Source organism: Lycorma delicatula, chromosome 1 (assembly GCF_047948215.1).
Source record: "Lycorma delicatula isolate Av1 chromosome 1, ASM4794821v1, whole genome shotgun sequence".
NCBI classification, from domain to species: Eukaryota; Metazoa; Arthropoda; class Insecta; order Hemiptera; family Fulgoridae; genus Lycorma; species Lycorma delicatula.
The window spans coordinates 76,097,636-76,123,852 of record NC_134455.1 but is presented as its reverse complement, the minus strand read 5'-3'; the positions used below and the strand labels follow the sequence as shown (position 1 = coordinate 76,123,852).

At 28.0% G+C, this 26,217-nt stretch overlaps 1 protein-coding gene across 1 annotated transcript; it reads right to left on the bottom strand.

Annotated features, from left to right (window-relative positions):
- Positions 1–1,335: 1,335 nt before the first annotated feature.
- Rpn9 (regulatory particle non-ATPase 9) lies at positions 1,336–17,265 on the bottom strand. The gene is made up of 8 exons (XM_075356768.1): positions 17,067–17,265; positions 14,834–14,947; positions 12,242–12,431; positions 8,958–9,094; positions 6,928–7,042; positions 3,930–4,118; positions 1,692–1,889; positions 1,336–1,507 (listed from the first exon to the last, which is right to left on the bottom strand). The coding sequence occupies exons 1-8, from the start codon at positions 17,174–17,176 to the stop codon at positions 1,409–1,411; spliced, it is 1,152 nt and encodes a 383-aa protein (XP_075212883.1). The 5' UTR covers positions 17,177–17,265; the 3' UTR covers positions 1,336–1,408.
- Between the last annotated feature and the right edge of the window lie 8,952 nt (positions 17,266–26,217).

The window sequence follows — 26,217 nt, the reverse complement described above, 5'->3', positions numbered from 1 at the left end:
GTTTTATTTTTTGTCTTGTTATTTTTACAATTATGTTACATTGAATATTTTTTTAATAAAGGTAAATAATCTTTTTATTAACTCATTATCTCTTCACATACACATTCACAGGCACGCAATTTTAACATACATTATAAAATAAATTTCTAAATAAATTAACTACTTTTGTTAAAAATAAAAACTAATACAATCATGTATGGTAACAAATGCCTATATCCAAATACTTTAAAAAAACAAAACAAATATTTCAAAAATAAGTAGCTAACTGCAAAGGAAAATAAAACAACTGTTGAAAAAGCTTGTATCATACAAATAAAAACCGACAAAAGTTACATCTATTTCTACAATATACTTATCAGCCATATTTAAAAAAAAATCATTTTTTTCACACAAAACATAAAAGAACTTTACACACAGTAAGAATGTTAAAAAAAGAAAAACTGCAATTATAACACTGCTCAGACATTATATTACATAAGCCATTACAAGATGGTAACAGTGTTAATAGTGCTATCATTATTAATAAAAAACTTTAATCAAAGAAATAAACAATACGAGAATAAATTAGCATTGATGGACTAAATTAAGCAGTTAAGGAAAATTCCACTAATATGAGTAAAATCATAAAAGAATTAAGAAAAAACTAGGTTCAAATCAAACTGGGAATCCAATTTTTTTACTTCTCACTCATGAAGTACACGGCTTCAAATCCCAGAAATGTGTGAAAATGATGAGACTCCTCTTTAAATGTTTGGAATTTCAATTGTTTTAATAAAAATTATGGTGAAAATCAAACTGTTAAACACATCACAGACGTTCGCCCTAGGACAGCTTATGAAGGGAATCCTGAAGATTTCCTGATGGCGACTCCAGAATCAGTAGCTTATTTGTTAAATCTTTGTTTGTAATTTTTGACTGTAATTGGTGTTGGGTTTTGGTGCCAAATGCTAAATAAATGGTGGCAAAAGGTAAAAATAAATTCAAGCTAAATAAAAAAATGCTAAATTTAAACTGTCTATAATGTAGGACTTTAAGCCATAATTATTTAATAATATAAAACAAAACATGATAAAACTGGAGAATAGATCAAAACTGTTAAAGTATAACAAATCTTATTGTACCATTAATTAATTATAAACCTAGATATGTACCTGAAACTGTAAATAATAATAATAGTAGAAAAATATAAGAGTAATTAATTATTCATAATATAGGATTCCAAAAGCTTTGTTTAAATATAAAATTAAAAAAAAACACTTATTGGATATTTCTAGCATATCAGATACCACTTTTACCAAAATAACAGAAGGAGGATGTAAAAAATAGATTGTCCAATTAAATTAAACAATTTTTTTATATTTAAGAACATAATTACAATATTATATAAAAAAATTTAATAAAGATTTAATTAATTGATAAGAAATTCATGACTTCTTTCTTCAAGCAATGATTCCATTGATTTCACTTCTCTACACCATAAATTAAGTCGCTGAACCATCGAAGAAATCTGTAAACATATGAAAAAATTAAAATTAAAAAAAGTTTTATTATAATTACATAATAATTTGCTGGTTAAAAATATAATGTTGTAAATGTAATCATCAATAATTTTACTACTTGAGAAAAAGGTTTTATGATATAAAATCTTATGTGCTAATTTAGAGTATACCTTTTTAGTATTTGTTTATTACCTGATTTTTATCAAGGACTCTAGGTTGAACCCAAGTCATGTGAACATTTCCAGCGACTTGGTCAATAGATCCTTTTACAAGTCCTTGAGCAAATGCTTTCATTACCAGTAACTCAACTTCATCAATAGCCAACCCAGTTTCTTTTGAAATCTCTTCAAATGTAAGCAATCTATCATTTGCAGGTCTCTTGAATGTCATCTACAAAAAAGTAATAAAATTCAATAAAGAAAAAGAAGTAAGATGAGAATAGCTTAAAAAATTAAACTTTTAAACATTGGAAAATGAAAGCATTTCAATGTTTTCATACCATGAATAAAGTGTGCTTTGGACACACAAAATAGATCTCTCATAATTACAGAACACTTTGAAGATATGTAGCATACAATAAACAGCTTTTTTTTTAAATTAAGATAACCTTTTCAGAACAGTACAAAAAAAAGGTAACAAAAAATAACATCTAATAAAAATTAAAAATTTGTAATGAAGCTAATTCACAGATTAATAGATTAATTGAGCACCAGATAGTTTTACAAAATGATCCACAAATTGGTGACCTACAACTATTTAAACTAATAAACTGGGGAACACCAGAAAACAAATAATTTTGATAAAATTAAATAGCAGTAACTTCAATTATTAAATACAGTGAATATTATTAATTAAATGTGATATAGTAATATAATTAAATGAAAAATTTAAGGACAACAAATGATAATGATCATATATACTAGATATTGTGACATATTTACTGCATATACTTCATATTGAGATTTAGAAATATTTTGAGTTAATCATTAACATCTAATCTAATACGGTATTGTTACAGTGACCACCACTGAAAATAACACTTGTGTTGCTAATAAACAACATTCTAAAAACAAATTTTAAGAAAAAAATATTTCTAAATAAAGTAGATAGGAGAGATTTTAATTTTTTTTAAATGTGGAAAAGAAAATATCACATTGTACAGTTTTAGAAATATCATTTTAAATATACAATAAATATAGGTAGAAATACAAATTTGAAACTTTATTTGTTGGGTTCAGAAAATCCTTTATAACTTAATGCAATCTGAATATGACTGAACGATCTTTAACAACATCTACAGTAAACTACTACTTTTCCTAGAATAGAAATTATAAAAGGTAACCAACAACATATAAAATACAAATATTATCTACCTGTTTTTTCCTGGATCACCAGATAAACACCATTACATAATTCATTTTTTAATATAAATTATTACCTCTGTTGATGCAACTTTTTTAAAGTTTACAACAGATTCAAAACAACAAATATGCTTATTAAGCAGTGTTAAAAAACTGATGTTTCTCCTGAAGATAAACATAACCCTATAAACACTATTTCTTAAAATTTTAATTAAAAAAAATATATTTATGTACATATATATAGATATATATTATAAAACTGATTTATTTACATACTATTTATAATTCATTATATTTTCTTAGATTTATTTGTTTTAGTTGTTTACTTTTAGTTTATTGTAAACTTTAAAGTTAGTAATTAAGATAATTATTCAACACTACTGATTCTATACATAATGAAACATTTGGTGTTCACAAAGTTCTTGTTTTTTTTTTTTTTAATAATAATAGCATATGTTTTGTTTAATAATGAACCTGATTACTGAGACTCTATTTCACTGATTTTGTCACTTACAAGTAATGAGGTAAAAAAGACATGCTATCAAAAACTGGTTAACAAAACCAGTACTGGACTTCTCCAACAATGGAATAGAAAAACTACTGATAAGTAGAGCGAGGTAAAAAAATAATGTGTTATCAATGACTGTCTCGCAAACCCAGTAATGAATTTCTGTAATGATGGAATAGAAAAACTAGTGACATTAGTTTTTGAAATAATAATGATAATAATAGAAGAAAAACAAATAGTTTTGTCGTAATTCAAATAGCTTTTATTTTTAATTCTGATTTATTTCATAATTTATTATAATTATTTCTGGATAATTCTCTTATTTCAAAATTACTATTTTACATGATATTGGTAAAACTACCAATATCATATTAGCGATATTTTATCTGTGTTGACATCAGAATAAATGAATGAGTATATCAGCAGGAGTTACAAATTTGTAAAGTTATAAGTTTTATGTCTATTTTTCTATTAGAATCAACACAAAAGTAGGGTATCACAGTTATGTTAAATGTATCTTATAGTGAAACATAAGTAACTAAATTTAAACACATCACTAACCTCCATTAGACAAAGAAGATAAATCTTTTGACGAAGCTTAAATTGATGTTTAGCTAAATCAGGGACAGTTTCCCACTGGGGTTTCATCTTATCAAACTTTGCTATATCACCAGAATTAAATGCTTTTAACAAATCAACAAGCCATACATTTGATGTTGATTTCAGCGAGTCCAAAACGGAGTGAGCCAGCTGAAAAAGTAATTCCAGTAATTTTTTTAAATCTACATATGTATCAGTAAATTATAAAATCCAGAATTATAATACAAGACTAAAATAAATAGAACACTTTTAACAAAAAATAGCTAACGGCACTTACCCATATGATTAATTATTAAGATTTTCATATTCATATTTTCTTTTCACTTTCAATTTAAAAAATGTTATTTAAATATTAAAATAAAAAGTTAATTTTTTACACTACAATGGGTAGCTGAAATATAATGAACATTGAAATGTAATGGGAGAGCAACAGGTGCTGCCAATTTGTAGTTTTATTTCCCCATTACAAACATTGTAAAACTCATTCAACTATGTCTTCTCATTTTCTATCTGTAGCCATTGTTATAGAGTCAAGTATAAATGCTACATCAATACACAAGCAGAATATTATTGCAGGGCTACCATAAAATCTGACAGTGGGTGTCATGCAAACTCACAGAATAAAACAAACAACGAAAAGAATGTTGTGACAGAAGACGTAAACACTGGGTATATTCATTACAACCCAGAAGAAAAATTGCAGACCATGGAATACCACCACTATGATTTCCCACAATCAAAAAAATTTGAAGCAAAACCCTCTGTAAAAAATCCTCTTAAAATTGTTCTGAGATTACAAACAAGTATGACTGACTACCTGGAAACTAGGTCAATTGTAAATTCTTATAAATAGATAATAAACAACTCAGAAGACATGTGTATCATGTTCAATTATCCACTGAACCAATCCAATAATTTTCCAACACACGATGCTCGGCCAAACGCATCATGTGCAACTAATTGCCATGCTCTTTGAAAGAGCCACGGCTCTTGAGAAATTAAAATTTTAATCTATTCCACATCCTCCTACTCACTAGATTTAGCTCCCTACCATTTTCACTTCTTTACTCAATTAAAGAGGAATATTAAGGGTATTCGTTTCACCATAGATGATGAAATTATGGGAACTCCATGAAGTCATGAATCAAGATAAGACTACCAGCAGAATGAGAAAACTGGTTCGTCATTGGAAGAGACTTGTCACTGTAAATGGTGACTACATGGAAAAATAAATTAAGTTTTTATAGAAAATAAAACGTACTTTTAAACGACACTTGTTTATTTGCAAATTATAAACAACTGTACATTATGTTTCAGTCACCCTCATAAAGATAAAATATGATTCTAGAACTTTCTGTATGCAATATCTTATGTGTATAAAAAATGAATTACAATAAGTGTGATAGGCGTATTGAATAACAAGAGATCACATCTCATTCTTAATAATGATGACAATTTTTTTTTGTTTTTCATAATAAAAGACTCCCATTTTAAAACAGTTAAAAATACAAAATTACAGATAGCAGGTAAACTAAGTGTTTCCAAACATATGCTAATATAGTTAGTTTTATGTTTTATTTCAATGTGGGGGTATCATCCCCTGAATTCTTGAAATGGTTTTCATAAACAAATATATATATATATATATATATATATATATATAATATATATATATATATATATAATTAATATGTGCAATTTAAAAATAAATTAAAAGAAACTTTTTTTTCATTTTTTATGGGAGAAGGAAAAATCTCTTTTTGATCTACATTTACCAGGGAAGTCTTAAAAGGTAAAGAATAATATTTTCAAAGGATTATCTTTAAAAAAAGGCAAAAAAAAATTTCTAATAATTTTTACTTCCTTGTACGAAGTAAAAGAAGTATTGTGATCATGAAAAACAATAAATAATAATTTAATAATAACAATAAAAAAAAAATATGAAAAAATCAGAAGTTAATTAGTGATATTAAATTTTATGAACTTTTAAAAATGTGTATATGTAATTTAATAGTCATGTGGTGTCCACATCAGATTTTTTTTTTAAAGTACAAATATACAATTCCTTAATTTTAACAAGTATCTACTTTAAACCATCACTTACTAATTTTACCATAAAAATAATTTCTAAAAATACAAAACACTATAATTTTTACTGACTTAAAAAGAAACCTTACAAAATCAACAAAATAATAATATAATTTTAGTAAAGTTTATACTGAAAAAATAATTACCTTTTTTAATATTTTTAATTTATTAATTTTAAGTCATTTTATTTCTTACATTAATTAATTAATGTAAGAAATTACATTATTATTTTTCAAATTATATTTTTTCCAATTATTTTTTCCAAATAATTGGAAAAATCCTTTTAAATTACCTTTTTAAGATAAAACACATCTTAATAGATAAATTTTATAGAATAAGCAACCAAAATCATATATAAATGTACAAAAGTGACAGTAAACACATATACATAGAGGACTAGTACCAATGAATAATAAAACACATTAGCAAAATTATTTTATTTTAAATAATAAGCAATTTTTAAATCTAACTCGATTAAAAATTAAATAAATATTCCAATGCTTAATGAATTTAGTAGGTATCACAATTTTGCTATTCATTACATCAAAATGATTATAATGCACTAAGAATTCTTCCAATACAGTATATCTTTTATTTCCCATCTCACATCAGTTTTTCCAATCATGTAAAATTATAACTATTCATGTAAAACATCCTGCAAATAGAATTGTACAAAGAAGATGCATGCATTAGCAACAACTGGGACTTATAAAAAAATAGAGGGCTTCGTGAATTTAAAAGAAACAAGCTCATCCAAAAAAGTAAGTAGGTTATTGGATGATAAGACAGTTAAATGTTTTTACATGACTACATGACCAATAAGAACAGGTTACAGATAAATCTTTTTTTAAAGACATTTCTATAAACATACCAATTCACCAAGATTGTAAACTCCTTCACCAATCAAAGCAGCAAGACCCAAGAAGAAAGCATGTTGAACTTGTTCTTCCACACTTAAATCATTAACATCAATACAACCAAGATATCTGAAAAAAAATTAATAAATAGTAGCATAAAACATAAAAAATCTCTCCATTAGTTCTTAATTTAGAGTGCATATTTTGGAAAAAGAAAAATAACAAGTCATATCTGTTGACTGATCAGTTTACATGAAAAGAACAATTTACTAATGTATGATAGAAAAGTTAGAATGTTTTAAAGAAAATATGTTTTTAAAAAATTAAAGCAATAATTTTCTTTACATGTTTTAAAGAAAATTACAGTCTTAAAGACATTCTACAAACAAATGTATGCATAATCCCATATCTTATTCAAACTCCAACAAAATACCACCAGAGATCAAGCAAATTCACTGAAAAAAAAAGAAATGAATGATAGAAAGAACTTCTTTTATATTATATCCATTCTAGAATACTGTAAATATGCAAAAGAATTAAATAAATTCTCAGTAAAACATTTTCTTTTTTACATACAGCATTTTTAACATATATTCGATATATACATTACACATATATGTTGTTGTTTTTTGAACACTGTGACAGTTTGCAATTGTGAGAAGAGCTATATACTTTTTTTGTATTGTATCAGTCCAGATGAGACTATTCTACACCTTACTACGTGATTTTATTCAAAAAGGGAAAATTGTGAGATTTTGTACAAAGCTTTCACTGCTTACCCTCCAAATTCGTTATATAACAACTTTTTTTGTCCAAAAATGTATTAATGATCCTATTTCTGGTTACATTAACAATATTACATGTTTGAATTCCATATGTATACTCTAAGAAACATCATCTATTTAAGTGGTTTGATAACACCAGGCTGAATCCATTCATCAAAAGTATAGAAAGGCTAAATCAATGTAATCATTGATTAGACATAATTTTGCCAAATCCAAAGATAGTCAGAAGTTTTTAAGTGAATTACACTAGTTTGTTTATACTAACAACCTACTAATTATTAAATTAATAGTTTGTCAATTACACAACACATATTTTGTACATTTATAATATTTTTGACAGACATTAACTTTTTTAGTTGTTTGATACTTATGGTTTTATTATTACTTCTTTATTTATTCCTTACCTCATTTCTTTTAATAATGAATCTAAAGTTAGAATTTAATTAATGTATTCTTGTATATGATATCTGCTGTAGTTTGCTGTACCATTATTTTAGGTTTTATACATTATCAATTTATGTACTTCACGACAATCCCACTATCATGTGTCCCAGTTCAGATCTAGTGCAGATAATAAAGTTTTTCATTTGAGGTTTACAGCACACATTTATCACAAAATATTAGACACTACATCTCGAAGTATACATCATTCCAGTGTGGAGCAATAAATATACTTCATCATTCTACTTGGTTGCAGTACATAGAACAGAAAAATACCGTTTGTAGTACATTTTTAAGAAGGACAAAGCAATCCCTTATCTTAGACAACACATCCCCTACAGATTGTTTTATTCTAAACAATTTGATAAGTGATATGACAGGGATAAAATTGTTATATTATAAACACCTGAGGAAGTTTAATATATTGTACATTTTATGTCTATAACAAATCAAATTTATTTATGTGCGTCAATGCATCTTCGGCTGTAAATGGATTAATAGCAAGAAAAGAATAAATGCTGATATGTAACTTGTCTTACAAATTGGAAACTAATAATTTTGAAACAAACAAGTATAAAGAAAAATATTTTATAAACAACAATACAGCACATCTCTTAATTTTACCTACGTTATGAAATTAAATAATTTTAATTCTCAACTTTTCTCTCTAGATTTCTTTTATTTGGACTTTAATTTTATTTGGGTGTAATGCATTTGGTATAAATTGTAATCTTAATTACAATAAATCCATTACAATTTATGTTTAATAACAGCAGAACATCATTATGCAATAATAATATAATAATTAATATACACACCTCAGTGCTGCTGTATAATAGTCAGCATGTTTACCAAGTTGCCGGTAGTACTGGCTGGAAAGTTGGTAATGCCTACCATGGACAGGTGTTATACCATCTTCATTATCCAAAATTTTTTCAACATCATCAATAATACGCTGTAACAAACATACATACTCACATATAATATATAGTTTATATTCTAATTAAATCTATACATTACAGTAGAAACCTGATGATGCAGATAAGAAAGAATTACCAAAGTTATTTCTTTAACATCCCAGTTTTTATTTAGAGCAATAGTAATAAAATGTTTAATTTCATTAATTATTTTAAGATTTACAAACTTTCAATCCTTATAAAATAACAACAGTACACAGTCAGAGCATAAATATGGAAGACCAGCAATGACTTTATTATACAATAGGTAAGATTAGACAAATCATCTAGCTGTAGTTTATTCTAGCACAAGAAGCAAGGAGTGAAAAAACTATCCTTACTTTTATACATTCATACACACCTTCTTCTTCATGTAAATTTTAGAAGTTATTAAGCAATATCGACTTTTCATGAACTTTTTTTGCATCTTTTATTATAATTTGGCCAATTGCCATAAGATGCAAGCAGTAACATAAAAAATTATAAGTTACTAAAACTACCAGAATTCAACAGGTTATGATAAAAACTTTCTAAGAAATAAGCAAAATATACATATAAAATAATATATTTCTTATATATACCTAATTTATTTATTTTTTTATACAATTTTAAAAGATATTTTGCAGTACCTGAAAGACCAAAAAAAGGAATGAGCTAAAAAAATGGATTTATTTCAACCAATTTTCAGCAAAAATTAAAGATGTTTTTCAAAAGTTTTCATATGCATCTTAAGTTTCAAATAATAAGTACATTTTTTTCTTATACTATCGAACTCCATCTAATATTGCTGAACTAATTACAATAAAATAAAAGAGGTACTTCACATCTGATCTTTAAAACTAAATACAAATTAGAAGTAATACATAAAAATTTAAGACATTCTAAAAATTCTTAAGTGACTATAATAATGTCTTAAGTTAACTTTCCTTTTAAATTACTGATAAATATGAAAGAAACATTAACAAGATAGAAAAAAGATACTGATTAATAATGAAACTTATGAACTAAATGATAAATGAATATTTTAATTTGGATTCCTTGCTCTTATTACCAATTAACTACAGAACATACACAAGTAATAATGACCTGTTTTGAAAAACAAAACACGTTGAGGTTGAAATATGAAGTCTAGCCATTGCATTAAAACAAACAAACAATTAGTAACTTTTGTAAAACAGTGAACTTGTTTGTACTTTTTCTTATACAACTGCAGTATAAATATTTTAAAAAAGTACTCTTATCATTATCACATACAACTAAATTACAAATCAGGGCACCTGTATAAAAAAAAAAAAAATTCTTTTTAGGAACGATCTATCTGCCTTTAGCTATAAACCAAGACCAACTAACTGATTTCAACAAATTTTATAGGCCTGTCAGAAGAAATATTCATCTGTACAATAATAGAAAATCAAACCAAACTAAAACTATTTTAAAAGGCATGTGTTAGTAAAATAGGCAAATATGGAATAAGATCCACAGTTTATTTAAGTTTGAGATGACAGTATAAAGTATACAGCATAAGTATAAAAGTTTAACATAAAGTTTAACATGAAGTATAAGTTTAACATAAAGTTTAACACTACGTTTACACACAGCTGTGCGGAGCATCTGTCATTAGTCAACTAGCACAACAATGAGAGAGTAACATATGTATTAAACATATTAATACATATGTATTACTAATAACTAACCTATATTATTTACATTTTATTAAATCACATTTTATTTTATTAATTACATAACATTCAAAACGTTAACAGCATGTGTCTTCATTTATCATAACTAACAAACGTTACAATATTATAATCTTATGAAATTGTCTGTTGCAATTTTAGTATGTTTATTCACTTATTTTAATATGGAGTGAATCAATGAACAACAGTTTTTCTTAATTTCTTCATTACTGTATCTGTATTTTATCCCTTTAAAATATGCAGAGGATCACTTTCATTACTCTTTTCGGTGTTAGTGCAAAACCCAATTCCCTAATATATAAGAATACCCTTAAACATTTTTTTGCTGTTAATTTCAGTAATTGGTGTATATGGATAGATAACAACTGTTTGATCATTTTCTAGAATAAGTCTCCTCTGTCCCAGTACATAAAATTGTCATCTGAAAAATCAAAAACCTGCCTTCCTTCAACAATTACAGATTCTTGTACACTTGTCCACAATGTAACCTATTCTTCATCATGACTGGTGTCAAAATTTTTCTGTGGTTTACGTGCTCTGTTTCCAACTTCTAGTAGCCCACTTTGAGTTCTCTCAAGTGGGCACTTCAATCATTAGCCTCACCTTCACTTCTACCTTGGATTTATTTTATTTATATAACTGTGGATTCAATTTACTTTTTCTTAAAATAATCTTCATTTCCAGTTGATTTATGTTTATAACCAAATTCTTTTTTCTAAACTGAAAAAAATATGTTAAATAGATGATTTGGTCAATCTAAACTTGTAAAGAATCATAAGTTTACATCAATCAACAAATTAAAAGTTTAAATTAATAATAATTACGCACTGTATTCTTATGCTTTTTGTTTTATATCACTTTTTGTACAGGGACAAAGAAACAATCTTGGGCAATTTCCTTGGTTTTGAATTCACTTACAATATAATAGAAAATGCATATTAAATAAATAAACAAGGGACTTACAATACTTCTATTAAACAGAGTAAGAATATTCATAGAACATAAGTTTCCAGTTACCAGAGAATCAAATTATAAACTAGCCACTAAACAACCTCTAATAATTAAAACTGTACAGCAAACAGCAGAATTATGAATTGTATATGAATTACCAGGAAGGAGAAAATAAAAACTAAAAACCTCTGTCTAAATTAATCTGTCCACTATTCAGTATATTTCAACAATTACTTAAGTATGTTTGACAACTATCTTTCAAACTTTTACATCTTGACAAAGAAATTTTTTTTCATATTTTAGAAAAATTAGTAATTCTTTTATTTGAATAATTACTATAATAGAAATCTAATGTAAATATAAATATGCATGCGCGCATGTATGTGTGTGTGGTAAGTGGCACACCTGGAAAAAGAAAATACCTTCTTCAGATCTATTGACCATGATAAATTAAGTATATTTTCAATGTGAAAAAACACCAAAATCAAATTAACAAACCTTAGTTCCTTCTAAATCACCTAGTTTCTCCAATAAAATTTGTCCTTCAAGAACTTTACATAAGGCTACAGCGCAATTACTCTCTCGCACCTTAGGTTCAGTGCCTTCAAGAAATTTAATAGCTTCTTTTTGATCAGCAAATTTTGGTACAATACAAGCTATGATTTCCACAAGAGCTAGTGGATTTATTCTGCAAAGAAAAAAAAGTTAACATGAAAAATTAAATTTTAAAATAAGAAATAACAACTTTTCTAAATATAAATCAAGATTTATATTCAAATTACATTTGTGTTTATCAATGTTTTTCTTTTTATACGACTGCCCAAAAAGGAGTATAATGTATTTCACGTGTATGTATCTGTTTGCTTGTTCCACAGTATTGGAACAATCACTGTTGGAATCCTTATGTTACCGGGAGGTGTCATAAGATATATTTAAATTAAAAAAATTTGAAAAAAATTATACTATATACAAATAACACAGTAAAATCAATATGTCAAACAAAATGAACATTGTCATTTCCAAGATAGAGGCAATAGGAAGTATATAATATGTGGGCATTTATCAAAGTTAAATATTTTAACCAAGTCATATTGGCACAAAGCCTTCATAGATCTAATGGCAATGGTCTGAAATTTAGGGGCTCCACACTTCTACATTACACTGTCATACACTGCATGACCAGACATTTTAGTTTTTCTTTTTTTTGGCAGTTGTGTATTTTTCATTTTTAACAAATTTAAAACTTGTTATCATAATAAACAGTAACTTATATAGATTATAAAAGAATTAAAACTTTAAAAGAATTAGTAAATTCAGAAATAGTTAATTTTACAAATAATGCAAATATAAGGTATAAAAAAATATTATACAGCTGATATTGATCACACTGATCATAGAATATTACAAATTCCTTGTAAATTAGGTGTAAAATGATCTATTACAGCATATGTTTTCACATTAATAACTCAAGCATTGACTTTTTTGTTTTCTCAAACAATTATTTATAGAAAAAAGCACCCTAGTTCATATAATGTTGCATAAAAAACTAGATCTTCAATATGACAAGTACATCTTCAACAGAAAATCGTATACTATGTTACAATGCAGTGACTGATATAAACTAAGACAAACCATATTTATGAAGAAGCAATAAAGATTTATTTACATGCTTATTATTTCGGTCATTTTATTTGTTAATATTTTTAAATTTAATAAAAATAACAGCATTTTATTTTTAGCACTAATTAAATAAAAGCATTTTCAAGATTATTAATTAATTGAAAATCCTACAAAATAAGAAGAAAAAATTAATATTTTGCTACTTACACAGCATGATGTATGTCATAATAATGACATGACATGATTATTATTTCATAATAATCTAATATTTATTATTTGCTTTTAAATATACTTCACTGGAATTTGTGTCAACTGAGCTCAATTATTGATAAATTATAATGAAACATAACTCCATTAAGTTACAAAAATGAAATTAAACAAGTTCCAAACTTCTACAATCAGCAAACGTAACCTAATGTTCGCTTCACCCACTAACCTAGTCTAATTATGCTTAAATATTATATTTAAGCTGAGTAAATAATATTTAGTCATATTATTTAAGTAAATAAGTTGAGTATTATTTAAAAATTGATATGAGTAAATAATATTTAGTCTGAAAATAATATACATTACACTTATGCAGTACTGAATTACAAAATTCTTGGTGAGGGTACAAAGTAACTTACAAGGGATGTAACTCAGATGAAAAACGTCATATTGACGCTTTTTCTGATTTTGTATCAATACCCGAGTCATTTTCATTGGAAAAGAGTATATAAAACTGTGGTTATTAGAATACTAATGTTTGTTTCATAATTGCCTTTTTTCCCTTCTCACAAGATTATGAAAAAGTAAAAAAATCTATCATTATTATTGCAAAAATAGGTAGTCAGATTTAAAAACTATGGCACAGCAATATTTTTTTCTTGTTTATTGATGATTAATATTTTGAACTTAATAACATGCCAAGATTATTGTCCTTTGAATGCACATCATCTTTCTAAATAATTACCTAGATTTTTTCTACAATGTTTTTGATGATTCAATAACACAGCAAAGTCACTGCCAAGTTATACAATGCTTAGTATAATATAGAGTGGATTAATATATATATAAACCACCAAAAAACAGTAATTAGATAGTTAAACTTGCTAATTAATAACTGGTTTAGTATTAACCAATAACTGGTTGTGCAGTAACCCACATCTTCAGTTGGTATTAAATTCTATATCTATTACATAAAAACATTCTTTTAATAATGTGTCATTTTATCCAAATCATGTTTACTATTTGAAATTTTGAATATTATGAGCGTATATGTAAATTTTGCTGCCAAATACTAGAATCTAAATATATATATAATCTAATAACATAAATAAATGTAATCTAAATAATCTATATATATACACACACACACACACACACACACACACACAGATTAGTTTCTACTTATGTACGAGTGTAATGCCATAACCAAAAAGGTAAGTCATTGTAAAAATGATTTTTTAAATAATATTAATAAAAACTTACTTATTTTCAAAGTTCTGGATAAAATTTTGATAGAGCTGCAGCAGTTCATCTCCTTTTTGCAGATTTGGATTTTTTACAAATGCTCTCAGTTTTATAGTTAACTGGTGCCACAATCTGGGGAAAAATAAATCAACAAAAATTATGTAAAAAATATACTCAAATAGTAAATAGAAAAAAATTATTACTAAAATAAATTGTATAACTCTTAATGCTAACATGGGTATGTATAATATTATATATTACATGTTTATGTTCATTTTTATTACTGACAAGTAGGTTTCTTTTTGCTAATATTTTTTTTAATTGCATCTTTCTGAAAATGTTCAAAAAAATTTGGTACTTGTATATTAGCCAGTTGACCATAATCATAATGATCCTGTAATTTTGCAAATACTTCAAAGTTACAGAATCATTAACAAATTTCACCTAAAATAAAAAAATATAATGAAAATATAAGCATTATTGCTTATAAATATAGATATAAATTAACTAAACTTAACCTAAGCTTGTTTCGCTAACCTCGACTAATTAACAGTAATGTTTTGATTATTTAAATAATAAATAATTGCAATAACTACTGAATTTATTATTTAAATACTCAAAACATTACTGTATTAATTAGTAAAGGTTAGTGAGTAAAGCAAGTGTAGGTTAAGTTTGGTTGACCCACTGGGTTGGTCTAGTGGTGAACGCGTCTTCCCAGATCAGCTGATTTGGAAGCCGAGAGTTCCAGCGTTCAAGTCCTAGTAAAGCCAGTTATTTTTACACGGATTTGAATACTAGATCATGGATACCGGTGTTCTTTGGTGGATGGGTTTCAATTAACCACACATCTCAGGAACAGTCGAACTGAGAATGTACAAGACTACACTTCATTTACACTCATACATATCATCCTCTGAAGTATTATCTACACGGTAGTTACCTGAGGCTAAACAGGAAAAAGAGAGAGGTTAAGTTTGGTTAAATTATATTTATAAAATAAATAAATATAAATGGTAATATAATGGTTACATTGGGTGATATTAACAATACCCAAAAATTTGCAATTTGTGGGTCGACAGGCTAATACATAAGTAACAAAAATTTATTCCTAATTTATCCTTTCTAATTTATTTTCATTATTATTAGTGTAAATAACCACGCCATTAATCACATTAATGTATGTATGTACTGAGTTCATGAATCCAAAGATGGCTTGATGTTATATGACTGTGTTACTGTTATTATTACAAACAGGTTTTCTAAAAACTGTAGTTTTTAGAAAGTTTTACAGCTGTTCATCAATTCTATTTTAATGTGTAAATAATTATGTGATATTTTTGTACGACATCCTTCTATAACCAACATGGTGTTAATTTAGACTGTAATATACTAATTAAAAAATATATATTTATTAATGAGAAAATGAAATGGCTGATGAATCTACAGCAGATTGATTAAAATGTGTCTCTATAAATAAATGCCTTCTTATAGCACTTAAGATGTTAAGACCAAGGAAAACTATAAACTCAAACTTGCTCCAAAGTAGTAAAATGTGATTATAAACATACACAAAAGAAATGTATCCAAAACAGTAAAAATTTAAAGATAACTATTTTATATCTTATACAGAACAATAAAAAATAAAACTTAAGTTTATATAAAAGAAAAATATATACTAATAATATCTTTTCAAACCATCAATTGGGCAAAAATAAAATTTTACAGTATCAACAATCGTTCTCATATATTTAAACTGTTTTACAAGAAAATACAGCACATTATTCATACATTAGTACAACAAAATGAAATTTATAAAATGACCTTTATAAAATAACAACTCATTTTCTTAATACCTGAAAATGATTCAAAAAGTTCTTTTCAGGATTTATTTCTTTCTTTACTCTAGATTGTAAACAGGGCGTGGATTACTACAATCCACCACTTTATATGGAGTATATACTACAAATAATGTAATCCAATATTATTTTATAATTGTATTATTCATCCTTACATAATAATGGTGCAAAATGAATCAAATACAATACATTACAGTATGAATGTAAATACAGAAACGGTCATTTTTGTGTTATACAATTTGATTATTGATTAGGTCAGAACCAAACAGGAAATCACTCACAATTTTTTCTGATGATACGAGTAGAAAATTCAAAAAAATATTAAAAATAAATTAGTCAAGAGATAACCTCAAAACGAAGTGTAACCCCCATTGTTTCGTTCCTTTACTTACTTTTTATTGTACAGTTCTTCAATCTGGGCCCATTCGCTAGCAAGATTTTTGTCTGAACATGACTGCTTTAAAGCTAAATAATTTTCCTGAGACGCTACGCCTAAAGACATTTTTTCACAACAGTATATAATGAATTGCTAATTTTCAACCTCGCCTACTTGGCTCACTAGTTAAAATTATTGTTGGTTATGGATATATCCGCGTGATGAATCAATATGAACGGTTTAAAAGATCGTTAAGAAAATGAAGCAACGAAGATTAAATTACAGAAGGTATAAATTTTGTATTATGTATTTTAGAACAATGAAATCGTAGTATAAGTAAATCCTAATATATTTTACATTTTTCTGTCAACTTTAATCGTTATTAATCTAACTTATGGCAGAAGTTCACAGTGAAATATCTGAGGCTTTTTAATAACTTATAAAAATCAAAAACATTTTCAGTATAATTATCAACATAGAACAGATTTGCGTTACTGTTTCCGAGAGTAGTGATGATTACTGCACATTCATTACGTCGGTGAAATGAAAGGAGTCGTAGGTACAGAAGGCTGATTATTATTTTCATTTTAGTGTGGTTGGCATACTGATACGCAAACGTTTACTCTGCTCAGCAAAAAGGGAAACAACGTCACTTCTCACTTTCTCTAATAAGCCTGGCATGGGATGTATGTTATTCTTGAGAATGGCTATCTATTTTTTGTTTTGTTTTTTATCGAATCGCGTCAGACTATCAGGAACCGATACGTTATAGCACTTAATATATATATAGAGTTCATTTTTATAATTTTATTTTCATTTCTGTTATGCAAAAAATTTAAATGGTTAAATAAGGTCAAAGAGTAAATTCACCGGTTACTAATTGAAAATTTTTAAATGCAGGATAAAAATATTTAAGTTATGTTAAATCAGTGCTTGATTTAACTTTTACTTTCAGAAAGTATTGAATTTGTTGCTTCGATTCCATTGTTACAGGCACCAACTGCAAATCCCGCTGACTGGATCCCCGGTGTTCCTATTCCTGTTGTTCTTATCTTCTGACTATGAAATTCAGGTGTGAATCTGGTAATTAACGGGAATCAGATAACGGGCCTTACACTTCAAAGAGAAAACAGACTCCTGCTGTTAGAGCCAGAAGACTTAATATGTATGATAGGGTTACAGATGGACTTATTCCCGAGAGTGAGTACATTCCTTTCTTATCTGTATTTCTCTCTCACACTGAATGTCTTATTAACATGCAAAATTTAATCATGACAGCAAATTTGTGCTGAAATGAATTAATTTTCTTTTAAAGTAACACATTTTTGTCATAAAAATTTAGGCTTAACTAACTTTAAGACGTTTTTATGAAATCTTAGGCTAGACTTGCTCCTAACGCTAGGTTTTCCAATTATACAGACTGATTCCAAATTGCACGGCAATCACTTGAGAGATGATTCTATAGCAAAAAATAAATATTAAAAAAACATGATGGACAAAAAACATTGCTCTTTAATATAGGATAATTAAAGACCGTGCAGGTGACAATTTTGTATACAGTATAATTTTTTTTACTCCCGGTAACCTAAGGATTCCAACGGAGGTCATATATCGGTTAAGCCTTTGAGCTGCTACGGTGCAAAAGACAAACATATACCCTAAATTCTTTACACTCCTTTTTGGGCAGTCATGTAATAAGAAAAAAGTTATATAAACGTAGATTAGTAAACGGTTTGTTACAGAGTTTCGGCACGTGAAATATTTGCTTTGCTTTCTCCTCCTTCTGTGAAATTAAACTGTACTAAAGTTCTTGCGGAACAAATCAAGGAGTAAATTTGGTGCTTCCTTATGTTTTTTTATCTAATAAATTGGATAAAAGGGTCCCAACTTCTATCTCTCCTAGGTTTTAAGAAAAACGAGATAAAACACAAAAACTTTTTGTCGGAAAATACACTTTTTTAGGTTTGGAATAAAATAAATTTGTTAATTTATCAATAAAAAATAAAAATTTCTAATTAACTTTGTAGAGAATTTAATTCTGAGAAAATTGATGTAAATAACGTTCATTAAAATTAAACACAAATTTGAGTTCAACTAATCAGAAACAAAACACATAAACTGGATTGGAAAAGTGATAGGATTTTAAACAGAACAATTTTAATCAATTTTGAACAACATAATATAAATGAAAACAAATAGAAGACTTATCAATAACATATAAAAATGAATAAAAAAATAGATTTAAGAAATGAAAATCACATACTTTTTGGTTTTTTTTTTCTAAAAATTATTAAATATCAAAATGGCTACTTGATAAAGCTGCAAACATTTCTTCAAATCAGTTGCTCAATGGCGTCACCATTCTGTTCAATGCACAGTTCAGCTCGGCAAATCCACGTTAGCCGGGCACGTCTATAGGATCATTATTATTCCTATAAGTAGCTCCAGCTTCTGTTATACGATGTCTCAATTCTTCTTTTGTGCTAATACAAACGGAGTAGACTAACGACTTCATCCAATTCCAAAGAAGCATTATTAAGGCGAGAGATCGAAGTGGTCATTTTACTAGTCCGTTTCGAGCAATCCATGACTTACTAAATGAGTTATTTAAATGATTCATCTCATCACGACAGTAATGAGCATGTACGCCATCGCTGAAAAACCACATCTACACTCTATCTGCAAGTTGAGTATCTTCCAAGAGTTCCATCAGATTTGTTTGAAAAAAATAAACCGCTCTCCAGTAAGTCTTGGTGGTAAGAAAGAAGGGTCTGTGATAATCAACAAAACCATACAACACATTAAATGAAAAAGTTCACTGGAAATGACTTGAAGCAGATCTATGGGGATTTTCTTCTGCCTGCGTGAGTATTTCGACAATTTACAATGCCATTTCTTGTAAAACAGGAATCATCGGTAATTAGAATATTACTCAGGAAATCAGGATGATGTTCACATTTACTAATTAACCACTGACAGAATTGCATCCATTTATGAAAATCAGGTGGTAATAAACCACCTGATAGATGATAATGATGATTCTTGTACAAGTGGTGTATGGAATAGGTATAATTGTTGCTCCCATAACGTTTGCCACACACTTGACTGTGAAACATGTGACAACATTCCAGTGCTTGAGGTAGGAGATGATTGTACCACATTCAATATTGCTTCTTTGGAATTGGCATTTCTCACTAAACGTTCACGACCAGCATTGAATCGTTGTGGTTTAAGCATACCTGTTTCTCGAACTCATCTCTCCAAAGGCTCAAATGTTTCAAGATCCAGTACTCTTTGATCTGGATAATATTCTTGGTATTCATGCACAGCAGCCAAACCATTTTTATTTTCTTTACCAGAAATTAACAACATATCCGTCAACTATCCAAATGAAAACAGATTTGTGCTATCACCCTTTGTGAATGACTGACTGAACAGTAATAGCACAAACACCGCTCAAATAAATACTCAAATGCTATTTTCTGTGTACTTTATGTTGAGGCCTGAAGTAAACCATCTGCATGTGTGTAGTGCGTGTAAATACACAACACACATACTCACACTCACCCTTTCAACCGGTTGATGAAATCCACCTGGTGGACAAAAATGACACATCACTTTTAAAAATAGCTACCACACAATAAGAACATTAATCATTACTTACGTCTGTTATTAATCTCAGATTATCACATTATTAGTTATTATTATGTAATTATAAACATGTTAGGTCTACAGCAATGTAAACAATGCACTATTATTGAAAATATTATACTAATTTCAGTTTCCTAATTTCATAATGTTCTTATTATTTGCTACTTTAAGCATCTTAATGCATACTTTAAGCATTGTGGGTAAACAAACGTACTGTGTGTTAGTGCAAGTATTTGAAATTCAATTTGGTATTTCAGGGTTTACGTAAAGTACTTAACAAATTATTTACAAACCTATTTATGCTTATCATTTAATTAAACCATTTGTATAAACCTTTGTATAACTATTAACTGCATATGACAATTATTGCTGTAATGGTAGAACAAAAGATGGTATTTTGTTTTTATATTAGCATGTATATTTAACAATTTATAACTTTTTATTAATTTAATAAACATTAAATGTTTTAAAAAATACTGAGCAATAGGCTTCTGTTTCTGTACTATTATTACGTTAGAAACTAAATCAGGCACGCAGTAGATGTCGGAAAATTTTGTATATACCCGGCTCATACTGCCTTGCTCGGCACCTCCGTTAAAGCCACAACTGGCAAGGAACGGAGGGGGTGGTGTAGCAACCAGACACGCTACAAGGCGGGATCTTCTCCCCTCGGGGGGGAATCTAAATGTTTACTTCAGGCTTTAACGTAAAGTTGACAGATACAGAATGGTGCAGAAAAACGGGAGATTCTGAATTTGATGTTAAGCAGTCCTGTAGGTGTACCATAAGTGGGAGAAAGACGTTAGACTGTTACCAACATGGTAACAGTGTGACAGCTGCACAAAGAGTGTTTCGGTGACACTATGAGATCCTGCCCTGTGGTCAAGTTCCTTCTTCACACACAATCAAAACTTGGCTTCGTAACTTTGAAGAGATTGGTTCAGCTTTGAAAAAAATACCTAGTGGATGAGTGTTGTTTGTACATATGCCAGAAAACATTGTGCCATGAAACCTGTAGTGGTAAGGAGGCCTCATCGTTCGGTGAGGAAAATTGCCTCGTCATTGGAGTTTGGTCTTCGGAGTGTGCAAAGAATACTTCATAACCTAAAATTTCATCCTTACAAAATTGAAATTGTCCAAGAACTGAAATCGAACGATTTTGTATTCATTGCATCTGCAGTTTTATGAAAAACTATTATCTAAAATCAATGAGAATGTTTATTTTATTGAAAATCTTTGGATGCCACATGAAGCTCATTTTTACCTAAGTGGATGTGTGAATATGCAGTACTTCCAATACTGGACACAAACAAACCCTGCTCAGCTTTACCAGCATCCATTATACAGTGCTAAACTTACTGCATGGAGTCAGTTACGTGTCATTGGGAGTGACAGGCCCTTACTTCTTTGAAGATGAATGGGGCTCTGCTGTCCCTGAGATGGTTCAACATTATGTCGACAAACTAGAGATATTTTTCACTCCTAGGCTCCATTATCTTCCAAATCTTGACCTTCAACAAACCTGGTTTCAACATGACGGAGACACCTCACATACTGCTCGACAGTCTACGGCAGCAGTGAAACATTTGTTTGAGGAACACATAATTTCAAGGATTGCTAACATCGCTTGGTCACCCCAGTCTCCAGAGCTTTCAATCTGTGACTTCTTTTTAAGGGGAGCAAAAAAAGGGAGGCTTTGTTTATTTTTTTGAAGAGCATTGTGTATCAGACTAGACCAAGAAACCTTGCCCAGCTCAAAACACAGATTGAAGGAGTAATTGCCAACATCCAAGAGAACAGATTGCACCATGCTGTGCAAAATTTTCAGAATCTACTTACTGAATGTGTATGCAAAAATGGACAACATTTAAGTCAAGTAATTTTAAAAAAATAACGTATATTGAAATTAACACTCTTATATTATATATTTTCAATATCAAATAAAGGTTAACTTTACTTCACTTTTTCTAATTGTTTAAAATTTTCCTGTTTCTCTGGGCCACGCTGTATTAGGCCCTAAACCTAACAGTTAATCAGATGTTATTGCCAACCTATGAAAAAAATAAAAGTTTTTAATATGTTTTAGAAGGATGTCTTTCAAATTTATTTTTATAATTTTTAGCATTTGTACGTAAATTTTTCAATTAAAAATCGTATCACTTTACCGATCCAGTTTGTGTGTTTTGTTTCTAATTAAAGTTGAACTTCTCATATCTGGGTTTAATTTTAATAAACGTTATTTACTTCAATTTTCTTAGAGTTAAATTCTCTATAAAGTTAACTAGAATTTTTTATTGGTAAATTAACAAAGTTATTTTACTCCAACCCTAAAAAAGTGTACATTCCGACAAAACAACGTGTTTTAACCCGTTTTTTTAAAACCTAAATGGGATAGAGGTTTGGGACCACTTTCATTCATTCAGTTTCTTAGGTAAAATTTACCCCTCGATTTGTAACCCAAGAATTTTAGCATGGTTTAATTTACAGAGGGAGCAGAAGAAAGCAGGGCTAAATGTTTCGCGATTGACCTCTCTAACGAATCGTTTTCTGACCTATGTTTATACGAGATTTTTCTTACTTTTGTCTGTAGAATCATCTCCTGTGAAATAGTCGTGATATTTGGAATCATCTATACAGAGTGTATCTAAAATGTTGGGCTGGCTATACCTTTTCGGATTCTACTTGTAAAACTAAACAAAAAATATCCTTAGGAAAAATGGCAATTTCTTTTTCATTCTCCCACTGCCCGCCATTTTGTTATTTATATATATAAAAATTTATATCTCAAGTTCCGATAGAGGAATCACATTAATATTTGGTAAGCGTCTTTGTAATAAAGTTTTAAAATTAGAAAAAAATCAGTACTTAAATACCTTCTCAAATTAAAAAATGGCGGCCATTTTTATTTATCAGTGTTATATCTCCATAAATATAAGTTTCATCAAAATGTATGTTATATGCTAAAATATTGTTTTTTATTTTGAAAAAAATGACATTTAATTTTTTTTTAAATCGGTTATCAAGTAGCCGAATTATGGCAGAAAATTGATGTAATTTTGTGTTTGTTTTCATGTCTTCCTCTTTACGTTCAATTCGATTAAATATTATTTTTTAAATTATTTTAATTCCAGTATTGTATATTAGTGTCAGATTAAGTAATAATTTTCTCACTATAAAATTGAATATTACAAAACAATTGATATTAATTTTTCACTTTTGAATAATTTTACACAGCGATTATTTCTGCTGATTATGTTAACATTGTAAAAATGAAGCTTCTTTCAAGGAATAGTGTTCAAAACTATCACAACCAGTGTATTTGGAGCGACGAAGATCCTCATGGTACCTTCCAAAGTAGCCATCAACAAAGATTTTCCCTGAAAATATGGGCAGGTATTTTTAATTACCACCTTTTGGGTCCTATCATATTACCAAATCATTTAAATGGAGAAAATTATCTTGCTCATTTGACCGAAAATCTTCCATATTTTTTTGAAGATCTACTACTAAAATTAAGAGGAAATATGCATATATATATATTAAGTAAAATATATATATTTCACTTCGATGGAGCTCCAGCACATTTCAGTCAGTCGGTATCAGATTTTCTGCATGAAACTTTCCATGAAAAGTGTTTAGGCTGCGGAGTGTCAGTGCCTGATCACCTGACTTAACTCTCTTGACTCTTCCTATGGGGTCCTTTGAAACATATTGTTTATTCAACTCTAGTATCAACACCGAGAATCTTCAACAAAGGATCCAAAGTGGATTTCAAAAAAATTGAATACTAGAATTTTTGAACGGTTAAGACAATCTCTCAGAAAAATCTAATTTAAATTTTAATACATTAATTCTAATGTATTAGAAAAATGTAATGTAATTTCTAATGGTGGACACTTTGAACATCTCTTATAACTTTTAACAATTGTTAACTGTTTATTTTAAAAAAAGTATACTTAATTTTCTACAATAATTAACGTAAGATTATCACAGATAGTTGTTTTATATTTTTAATATTAGCTCTATTATTGTGAGAAAATTATTACTTAATTTAATACTAATTTACAATATTACAGTTAACAATAAATATGAACAATTAATTATTTAATCGAATTGAACATAAAGTGAAGGACATGAAAACAGACACAAAATTACAACATCGATTTTCTGCCATAATTCGGCTATTTAACAACCGATTTAAAAAATAAAAGACTTAATATTTTAGCAAATAACATACATTTTGATGAAACTTAAATTTATGGAGATATAACGGATTGAAAATAAACATGGCTGCCATTTTGTAATTAGCGAAGGTATTTAAGTCCTGAATTTTTTCTAATTTTAAAGCTTTATTATATAGACTTACCAAATATTGATGTGATTCCTCTATCGGAACTTGAGATATAAATTTTTATATAAAAATAACAAAATGGCTGACAGCGGGATAACGAAAGAGAAACTGCCGTTTTTCCTAAGGATATTTTTTGTTTAGTTTTACAGTTGAATACGAAAAAGTATAGCCAGCCCACCATTTTGAAACCCTCTGTGTATTGTCTTTAAATTTCCAGTTATCAGCTATCTTCACATCATTGATGATTAGCGATAAAAAAGTTTGACAAACATTTATCAGCATTAAGTACAAAATTAAACGAAGCAGAACTTTATTTTCATTTTTGAATAAGTATTCTCGGGATATAAATCAAGAGTTTAATTACGGAGACAGACAATTATAAATACAAGTCGTTTAAATGGATTTTATTCAATGTAAATCTGTTCACTGAGAGATGGAAAAACAAATTTGATATATTTAATTTAAAATTTTCACATCAGCAGCTGATAATTTTCACTTATCGAAGCGCTTTATCGATAGTTCGGTAAGTGTGAAGTATTTCGTTTTTATTTTTAATAGCAACGAGTACGCTGTTGTGAGTTTATTCAATCTTATTCAACCACCTTAGCAACTGATAAATAGTAACTTTAGTTGTTCATAGGTTGTTAGATTACCGATTATTAACAATTTTGTACTTCTACAGTTATATTACAGGGGTTGGATCATTTTTCAAATAATTTTTTTCCTTCTAACCCTAGTTGCGTGTTAATAAGCCTCACCGGTTGTTTTGAACTTAGGAAAAGTTAAATATGATTTTTGTTTAACTCATGAAATGGACCTAACAGGCTCATCTAAGGTACTGTGCGCAAAAAGATTCCAACTTTTCTGTTTACATTTTTTGTTAGTCAGTTTTTATGTATAAATTAAAATAAAAAATGCACTCTTGTTTTAGTGGTTATTTATTGTAGTGTATATTATTATTATAGTCATTATTTTAGTAGCAAAAACACCACTATTAGCTGAAAAAATGAGTCCTTTATTTCTTAAAAAGAAAACATTTTTGTGATGTTTATAGGTGGAAAAAAAAATTTTCTGGTTTGTTGGAAGTTAATCTGTTAATGTTAGTTCCAATACTGTTAGAATACTTATTCAACCTCATAATTCAGGTTTTTGTAAAAAAATTTAC